The sequence below is a fragment of the Petaurus breviceps genome, unplaced genomic scaffold, assembly GCF_028583685.1.
Source record: "Petaurus breviceps papuanus isolate PSGF00001 unplaced genomic scaffold, PetGlider_PUasm1.0 90897, whole genome shotgun sequence".
Taxonomy (NCBI): domain Eukaryota; kingdom Metazoa; phylum Chordata; class Mammalia; order Diprotodontia; family Petauridae; genus Petaurus; species Petaurus breviceps.
In genome coordinates, this window is record NW_027187374.1 from 14,891,742 (window position 1) to 14,901,749 (window position 10,008).

General features: G+C 39.6%; 1 protein-coding gene and 1 long non-coding RNA gene across 2 annotated transcripts in view; one reads left to right on the forward strand and one right to left on the reverse strand.

Moving 5' to 3' along the window:
* The window catches only part of LOC138151513 (uncharacterized), a 60,772-nt gene extending 60,243 nt beyond the window's left edge, over nucleotides 1-529 (reverse strand). The window contains exon 1 of the long non-coding RNA XR_011165844.1: nucleotides 393-529. This is a non-coding gene — a long non-coding RNA (uncharacterized lncRNA). The remainder of the gene's footprint in view (nucleotides 1-392) is intronic.
* Nucleotides 530-1,325: 796 nt separating this feature from the next.
* ADAMTS5 (ADAM metallopeptidase with thrombospondin type 1 motif 5) overlaps nucleotides 1,326-10,008 on the forward strand; it is a 91,185-nt gene continuing 82,502 nt past the window's right edge. The window contains exon 1 of the mRNA XM_069075068.1: nucleotides 1,326-2,567. Within this exon, the coding sequence (XP_068931169.1) occupies nucleotides 1,326-2,567 (1,242 nt within the window). The remainder of the gene's footprint in view (nucleotides 2,568-10,008) is intronic.

Below are 10,008 nucleotides of genomic sequence, written 5' to 3' on the forward strand. Positions count from 1 at the left end.
GGGGAAGAAGAAGGAAGGGGAAGTGGGGAATGGAGAAAGTAAAAAGGAAAGGAGGGAGAAAAGAATTTTGCGTGTTAAGTAGGAAAAAAATCCAATCCTTTGTGCGGATTTTACAATTCCACTCAAGCAGGAGATCAAAAGGGTTACTGGACGCACAGAGAAAAAGTTCTGCAGCAGCAATTGCCTACAAAAGGGTGGAGGGAGGGAAAGAAGGAAGAAGAAGGAGGGAGGGAGAACTCAACTTAAAAACATACTAATAACTATCTCAAAGCATTCACCAAAACATCCCTGCAGGAGATGAGGTAAGCAAAGACCAAGCCATCCCGATTGGTTGCGAAATACAAAATAATGCTGGGAACACTATGATTGAAAGGAAATTGAGTTTTTCTTACCAAAATATTTTCACTTGCTCCCTCCCTTCTCTATCTCTCCACCCCTCGTCTTTCCTCTTTCTTTCCTCTCCTTTTCTCTCCTCTACTTCATTCTCCAATCGTCACTCTTCACCCCACCCATCCTGTTCTCTTTTTCCCCTCCTCTCTATCTGATTAAATGGGATGGGAGTGTGGGAGGGATGGTTTTGAAGCTCTCCCTTTAAGAGGCAGCCTGCAGTGACGAATTCTTGAAATTGCCCTTGCAGGATGGCATTCCACTATAAATTCATTGTTCGACCTCCTCTCATCTTCACATTTCTCTCTTCTCTCCTTGCCTGTATCGACCAACTGGGGATAACAACAAAAATGAAAATACAGAGCCACGGGGGATAAAGTGAGGACATCTTGCCATCTCGCCAAAAGCGATCTGGGTTTTCCTCAGTCACCTCAGGTTCTCAAGAGACCAAATGGAACCAACAAATTAAAAAGAAAGAACTGCTGGAGCTTAGTTTGGAAAGTGATCATTCTCAGCATCGATGATCCCGATCGGAAAAGAGATAGGGGAAGAGAGGAATTGCTGAAAAGTTGCCTGCTTTAGACTCTGAATCTCATTTCTTGTGCAGCTAACTGTTTGCTTTGGGATTTTATGCTCTTTCTACCTTCCTCCTTATGCTGATTCTCCTCTTCCATCTTTTTCCTAGCCAAAATCCAAACGTTAATTTTGTTTTTAAAAAAAGAAACCAACCAAGAAAAGTTACACACTAGGACCTCAGCTTTGACAATCCATAAGCTTTGTTGGCAGCATTTTCTGCTTCCCTCCTTCTTACACTTCATTCAACACTACAGGCAACACATACACACACATACATATGTATATATTAAATATATGTATATATGTGTGTATAGAAAGATACAGATATAAAGATATGTGGGTAGATATGTTTATTTTAATCCATGGTAATTTGCATTCCTGCTTATTTTAAAACAAACAAAAAAAAACCCTCTCCCAATTTTTTTCTCCCTTCTTCATCTATTCCGACGCTCCAAGAGAGCAATATGGTCTTGAAGTTGGTTTCTCTGCTCCTTTTGGCTTTCGAATCGCACTTTGCTTCTGCTGGAGTCCGGGCTCCGCCAGCACCTAAACACAGTCAAACCCATCAACTTCCACCAATTGCAGTAGAGACAGCAGAAGCTCGTCTCCACTACCAGCAGCAGAAGGAGCTGCTGCAAGAGCAGGAGCAGCAAAAGTACCCTCAGCAGCCCCCCTACACTCCCCCTATCAACCGCAAGAGCAGAGGTCTAGTGCAAAACATTGACCAACTTTACTCTGGAGGAGGCAAAGTGGGATACCTCTTATATGTGGAGGGCAAGAAATTTCTCTTGGATTTGGAACAAGACGGATCAGTGGGCTTCCCGGAGCTTTTATATCCTGGTTTTGACCAGAGCATTCGCCAGGGGACTTTGCCTCCATCTCAGCGCCACCGGGAGCACTGCTTCTACCGAGGCACTGTGGATGGGAGCGCTAGCTCCCTGGCCCTCTTTAACCTCTGTGGGGGGATGAAAGGCTTCTTCGCTATTAAACATACTCGTTACAACATAAAGCCGTTGTTGCTGGGAACAAGGGAGGCTGAAGAGGGGAGGCTGTTTGGGGACCGGTCTCTCCGGGTGCTGCACGCCTTCATCAAAGAGAACTTCAGTTTCAAAACGCTGACGTTCGGCAGCAGTTGCGAAACCCCTAGCTCTCCCAGAACGGGCCATAGACAACCAGAAGCACCCCCTGCCCCGGCTAACCAGTCGTCCCGGGTCGTGCCATCTCCGCAGCCCTGTACAGCACCAGCTCCCGAACCCCAGAAGGGATGGCGTCGTCAGCGGCGCTCCATCTCCAGGGCCAGGCAGGTGGAGCTGCTGCTTGTGGCGGATGTATCTATGGCCAAGAAGTATGGCCGGGACTTAGAGCATTACCTGTTGACTTTGGCTTCCATAGCTTCCCGGCTTTACAGTCACCCAAGCATCGAGAACCACATCCGTCTAGCGGTGGTGAAGGTCGTGGTGCTGGATGACAAGGAGAAAGGGTTGGAGATAAACAAGAACGCGGCCACTACTCTGAAGAACTTTTGCAAGTGGCAACACCAGCACAACCAGCTGGGAGATGATCACGAGGAACATTACGATGCAGCCATTCTCTTTACCCGGGAGGTAAGTTTGAGGTCAAACCAGGTCACCACCAAACAGATGATTACCCTCTGAGCGTCCGTATAGCAGCCTATCTGTGGTGTGATTTGCACCATATGTATTTGGGAAAGTCTGGGGAGCTACAGGGAGGATTAAGAGAGAAGCTATGGTAGTTTACTACCCGTCTCCTCCTCCCTACCCCCCTCTATTTTGAGACTTCATGGAATTTAATCTTATAACGTATTAGGGTTACAGCTGGAAGCGACAAATAAATACGGACCTTGGATTAGGTATTTACTAACCTAGAAAATTCTCCGTGTAGGTGGGACCTACATTGGTAGAGTTAATTTCCACTTGCAGGAGTTCCCTGTGCCAATGAAATCACTTATCTAGTTAGCCTAGCGCAGTCATTAATTTGTTTCCTCTCTGTCCATACACACTCTCAACAACTTCCTTCCCTGGTGAGGAAATTTCAGGTATCCCAGCATTTAGGGTTAACTGGAACTAATAGCTAATTGAATGAATAGCTAGAGGTATTAGAAGATGCATAATATTTGTATACTGATAGCTAATAGAACTAATGCTGGATCTATTAGAGGCTTGTGATATGTGTATACAGGGATTTAGTTTGAAAGGAAAGATAAAAAAAATTAAACCTTAAAGTCTTTCTGCCTCTCAATAAATGGAGGGTGACTACTTGCCCGTGTGATTGTATTAGCTTGACAATTTATATTTCTTAATCTCTTTCATTTCCTCTCCACTCTTACTTATTTTTTTTCTATCAACTAACAATTTACTAAGCACTTACTTATGTATCAAGGAAGGCCTGACCTCAAGAAGCTCAAATTCTAATGAGGGAGAGAACATGAAAATAACAAGGTGCTGTCAGATATATACACAGTGTATATATATATATATATATATATATACACACACACACATACATACATACATACAAACAAACAACACACGCACACACAGAGGCAGACAGACATTCAATAGCAGGAAAGTAGCTAGGGGGAAGGACTGCTTTGGAAGATGGGATTTAAGCAGAAAGAAGCCAAGAGAGCTAAGAGGCAGAGAAGTGAGGATGGAGAGCATTCCTGGTATGGCAGACACCCATTGCAAAGGCATTGTTTTGGAGAGGCAGTAGTTTATAGTGTACAGATATCTGACCTCAGAGTTTTAAAGACCTTGATTTCAAGGCCTGACTGGACAAATATTTGACTATGACCCTAGGAAAGTTATTTAATATCTCTGTACCCAGGCAGTTCCCTATAAATTACATGACTTACTGCTCCTAATTGGTAAGAGTATCCTCACCCTGAGTTGCCTACAATGAGGAAACATCACAGGTCTTGACCAAAAATAAAATAAAATAAACAAAACTGTTTCCTTCTCTGCTGTCCCTTTTGTACCTAGTGGTGAAGGAATTTCAGGCAGCATGATGTCCAGTGTTGGGAATCCTGAAACCTGGATTCTAATCCAGGTCCTGACCCTAACCAGCAGGGTAATTTAAGCATGACATTTAACATCCTAGGACCTTGTTTTTCTTATGTGTGGAATGAAGGAGTTAGTCTAGAGGGACTAACTTTCTTCTCAAATCTTACCTTACATGATTTTATAGTGGTATAGCTCCACTCTTACCTTGTAAATGCTCTTGAATACATTGGGGAATCCAACATATGGTAGCATTTGTGCAGCTGTTGTCTCAACTAAATATTTCCTGATAGTATAGTAAGCCTTTCTTTTGGCAACAAATAATCAATGTTTATTTAATAAAAAGAACAAATAAATATAGGAGAATTGAGATGATTAAAGAATCATTTAATAGACATTAAAAATCAGGTCAATGAAGGAAATAAGTGTTCTGGGCATCTTGGTGTCTTTTTAAAAAAGAGTGTAGTCAATACCTCATATTATCTATATAATTTATGTTTGACCTCCCTTTAAGGAATATATCTTATTTATATGGTTTTTGGTATAGTAAAAGAGTGCTTTAGAGGTTCCAATGCTGAATAGTCTGTGCAAAAAATTAAACTACAGATCCTGTACCATTTCAAAGTATTCCTATATTGGAGAATTATTTAACCAGAAGAGTGTAATGGAATGGCCATGGATTGATAGGAGATCTGATCCAGTGTCCATGTGGTGTGGCAAATAGAATACTGTAGTAGGAGTTTAGAAAGACTTGTGTTCAAATTCTGCCTCAGACACTTCCTAGTTCTGTGACTAAGCAAGGCGCTTAACTTCTAGAACTGTTTTCTCATTTCTGAGATGAAGAAGGTGGCTTTAATAAGCTCTACATTCTAATCCTGGTTTTGCTTACTAGCTGTTTTGCTTTGGGTAGGCCACCTTATGTCTCTGGGCTTAGATCTCCTCATCTGTAAAGGGTATGTTTGGACTTTTTAATATCTTGTTCTCACAGTTCTTTGATTCTGTAGTAAGAAAATGGGGCCTTGACTTTATAGTCTTAAGTGAAAACAGAATATAAACATATAAACAATATCAGAGCTCTTCACTGGAAGGAAAGCAATACAAAATTTCCTACTGTCAATTCATAATTTGCCTGAGAATCATATTTTATGTATAGAAATTGTTGATATTATTAATACTTAACCTCAGATGAGTAGTGACTATTGACTTTCAAGCTCATTCTTTGAATGCCTGAGTAAAATACAAGTAGAGTTTTTGTTTGTTATTGTTTTTAACAAAACTAAAAATAACAAGGAACAGAAGAGAGAAAACGGAATCATTTAGGAAACTGAATAGAGTGTTTCAGGACACTCAGAATCAGATAACTCTACTCCTCCCACATTCTCTGCCCTGCTCACTCACAGGGCACCTCTGGTTTGAAGGGAAAAGGCTGGCAAATTTCAAGCTATGGAACACTGGTTGTTCAAGGGGTAGGCATAAATGTAAACCAAATGTAAACAAAGAGACAGGTGTTAAAGACAATAGATTTAGAGGAGAATGGACAACATATTTCTTTGTGCACAATAAAAAATCTTTCCCTTAATGAAATAATCCTCTGGAATAACACTGCCACAGCAGTTCTGTGGCTATCCTTTTGAAATAAAATACTTTAAGTCTCTTTCTAATATGGGTTCCAAGCTTAAGGAGTTGTTTTTTTTTCCTCGAGTATTTTTTTGAACAGTTCGTGACTTCTCATGAGTTCTTTCTTTGCTAAAGAAAGATGCACAATAAAGATATCTAAGTTGGTTGTCCTGTTGTTGCTAAACTACTTCAGGCAGTTGATTTTCATCCTGGGGTTTCCTTCTTTTAAAAAAATTTTTTTTTAAAGCAGTTGGGGTGGGACGGCCAGGTAGCACCGGCTCCAGTGTTGGGATGACCTGGAGATCGAATCCTGGGCTCAGACACTCAGCACCACACCCAGAAATAACTGGCCGTGTGTGTAACCTTGAGCAAGTTACTTAACCCTGATTGCTTTAAAAAAAAAAAAAGGCAGTTGGGGTTAAGTAACTTGCTCAAGGTTACATGGCCAGTTATTTTGTGTGGGTGCCAAGTATCTGAGGCCGGAAACAATCGTGGGTCTCCCGATGCCTGGGACGGCGCTCTTACTCAATGCGCTACCTGGCTGCCCCAGTGGGGTTTCCTCCTTATTCTCATATTCAAATGGAACCTTCTTATTTATATTTTTAAAAAAAAATTTTGTGGGATTTTAACATTTTTGTTTGCTTTCAAAAAACTGCCGTTTTGCTTAAGTAAATTTTTGCTGAGTAAACTAATATAAGCTTTTGATTCTAAATGTTTTAGACTAAATGTTTTAAATGAGCAGTCCACTCTACACTATTTTAATGAGTAATTAACATTTTATTTTTTGAAGCATTAGAATATAGCAAATTTTTAAAAGATGAAAGCATGAAACATTATAATAATGTTATAGTATGCTTAACTTTTTCAATTTGACTTTAACAATTATTGAAACAATATACTATATTTATCCACAAGTGAAAAATTCTCTCAGCCCTTACTAAGCAAAAACATACTTTCAGGAGGAAATTGGTTTTCTGGCATTTATTTGCTATGTAATATCTCAAAAAAATTCAAAAACCACATGTACTTATTTGAAAACCACATTCAAACTACCGATGAGTTCAGTTTGTATATGGTCTAATTTTAGTTAAGAATTGAGAAAAATATCTAAAGACTTACTAAGGCTTCATTTGGAGGGGGTAGGGAAATATGAAGTGTAATAAGACTAAAGAGGTGGGGAGGGCAGGTTATAAAGGATTTTAAATGTCAGAGGATTTTGATTTGATCCTGGAAATGATAGGAAATGATAGGAGTTTATGGGGGTAGAGGTGAAGGTGACATGGTAAGACTTATGTTTTAGGAAAATAATTTTGTCAGCTCAATGGAGGATGGATTGTTGTGTGGAGAGACTTGTGACAGGCCTACTAAACAGCAGTAGTCCAGTTGTGAGTCACTGAAAGCCTACACTAGGATGGTGGTGGTATCAGAGGAAAAAAAGAACATGCATTTTGGAGATGTTGCAAAGGTAAAATCAACAGGTCTTGGCAACACATTAGTGGGGGGATGGTTAGAGCAGTCAAGGATGACATCTAGGTTGAGAACCAGGGGGTGCTGGGAGGATGGTGATGCCTCAACAGTAATAGGGAAGTTTGGGAGTGGGGAGAGTTTGGGGAGAAAGATAATGGGTTCAGTTTTGGAAATAGTGATTTTAGGATGTTTACTCATCATACAATTGGAGATGTACAGTAGACAGTGGGAGCTGCAAGACTGGAGTTTAGCAGAGAAGTTAATACTGTATGAGTAGATTTGAAAATCATCAGCATAGAAGGGGTAATTGAATCTTTGGGAACTAATGAAATAACCAGTTAGAGAAGGCCTAAGGACAGAGCTCTGTAGGACAAGTGTTGGTGAGCAGGCATGACCTGGATGAAGATCCAGAAAAGGATATTGGGTTATATTGACAGAATAACCAGGAAAGAGTAATGTCTCATAAAATCTAGAGAGAAGAGAGTATCAAGGAAAAGAGGGTGATTAAGAATGTCAGAGACTGCAGAGAGGTCAAGGAGGATAATGACTGAGAAAAGGCCATTGGATTTGGCAATTAAGAGATCTCTGGAGAGAACAATTTCCATTAAATGATGAGGTTGGAAGCCAGATTTTAGAGAAAAGAAGAAAGTGGGGGGGGGGGGTGGCTAGGTGGTGCAGTGAATAGAGCACCGGCCCTGGAGTCAGGAAGACCTGAGTTCAAATCCGGCCTCAGATACTTAACACAAAAACTAGCCATGTGACCTTGGGCAAGTCACTTAACCCCAATTGCCCTCCAAAAAAGCAAAAGAAGAAGAAGAAGAAGAAAGTGAGAGGAAAATAAGTGAAAGCATGTATTGCAATCAACCTTCTCAAGGAATTTAGACAAGAGGAAGGAGAAGTATGGGATGATAGCTGGGATGGAATGATCATGTGAGGTGTTTGTTTTGAGGATGGAGGGCATGGACATGTTTCTAGGTAGTAGTGAAGCAGCCAGATAAGTGAAAGAGTGGGGATGCTAGAGTGGACAATCTGTGGGAGCAGAAGGGATAGAATGGTATCATTTGTGTAGATAGAAGATTTGCCTTTCAAAGGAAAAGGGCCACCTTTTCCTGTGAGATAGGGGTGAAGGAGAAAATAGTAACAGAAAGCCCTGAGCAGCATGAAATAAGGCGGGGGAGAAGAGGGAGCTCTAGGTGAATGGCATCAATTTTTTCAGTAAAACGCAAGGCAAGTGTCTTATTTAAGGGGGAGAGAGGAGAGAGCAATGGGATGTTTGAAATAGGTTGCTTAGCAGTTAAGTCCATAGTTTGATGGGTTATGAATACTGTTCAAATTTTGTATGTTCAGATGTCTCTAAATGGTTTGTTTTTCAGGCATGAAACAAAATTTGAGATTCTGTTTTCTATGCTTGTTTACCAGTTGGGGTCACTATGGATTTTCTGTCATTATGCTAACAATAATAAAGATTAACAATTCATTTATCAAATTAGCACATTTAACTATTCTAAGTGTAGTACTTCTCTTAAAGTGTTAAGTATCTACATTGAAAAAACTAAATATACAATTTTCTGATGTCAAAAAAAAGCTTTCCTTCTGGAATAGCATTTCTGCTAAAATTTATACCACCTTTGCCCTAAAATAACAGAAACATGATTTCTTTAAGATTAAATTTTGCCAGAATCAGTTCTTTGTCCTTGGTGTCCACTCCTATAGCATGTTATTCATTGTTCTTGAGAAATAAAATGTCCATCTATTCTGTTTACAAAACAGAAAATTATTTGTTTTTTTTCCTACCACACAAACACTGATGAATACTTTATCGAAAGCTATTTATATATTATAGATATTGTAAAACAAACAAACCACTTAAGTAAGAGGTTAGGTAGGATGGGAGATTAATTCACATTCACTTATCATATATTGTGTTCCAAGCTCATCTAGGTCAAAAGAGAACCTTGTGAAGTCATTATAGCCTACATTGTGGTCCCAATCTCAAAAAAGCTAAGCAGTTTAGACACAAGAAGACTGTTAGTGGATTAACTAGTCATAGTTGAGAGCCTAAGGCAGAACTGTTAAGAATGTTATAAAGCAATGTAATTCTCCCCAAAAAAGAATTTTATGATTAAGTTTTTGTTTCATTTCACCATTAAGTTTCCCTAACAGTCCCATTTTTTTCTCATTTGATTTTCTTGTCCAGAGTATTTTATAATTTCAATGTGATTTTATTCATCCAGATTTTTAAGACAACTATTCATTCTGCCTATTTTTTTCTGATGAATGTACTTGTTACACTACTCATCTGCACATTCAGGTAGCAGCTCTAGTATTACTGTGGCAGCTAGAATAAATGTTGCAGTCTTTTTATAATGCTTAAAACTATGCTACATAATTTTAATTGGTTTAAACTACATTCAATAGAATAAGATTTGAGGGACTAAATTTTTCAAAATTCATTTAAACTTTATTGGGGAGTCCAGATATGTTACTTCATTAGTATTCCAAAGTCCCCATATGGAAGGAACCCCTGCATTGATGCAGATCATTAACTTTACTGTAAACTTAGAGCTTTAAAGAGTTGCCTGGTACACTAAGAGGTTAAGTAATGTGTCTATAATCACAGAATTAATATACCAGAATAGGGATTTGAATACAGGTCTTCCTGATTCCAAGGTTGACTCTATCCACCATCCTTTTACATAAACCTTGTAACAAGCAATTTACCACACTGGGAAGTCAAGCTCAGAGCAAGAATCTTGGGTCAAGTAGGAGGTTTATGGAGAATGTTCTATAAGGATCAGAAAAATCCAACTGAGGGGTGGCTAGGTGGCACAGTGAGTAAAGCTCCAGCCCCAGAGTCAGGAGGACCCAAGTTTGGTTCTTGCCTCAGACACTAAACACACACACACACACACACACACACACACACACACACACACACACA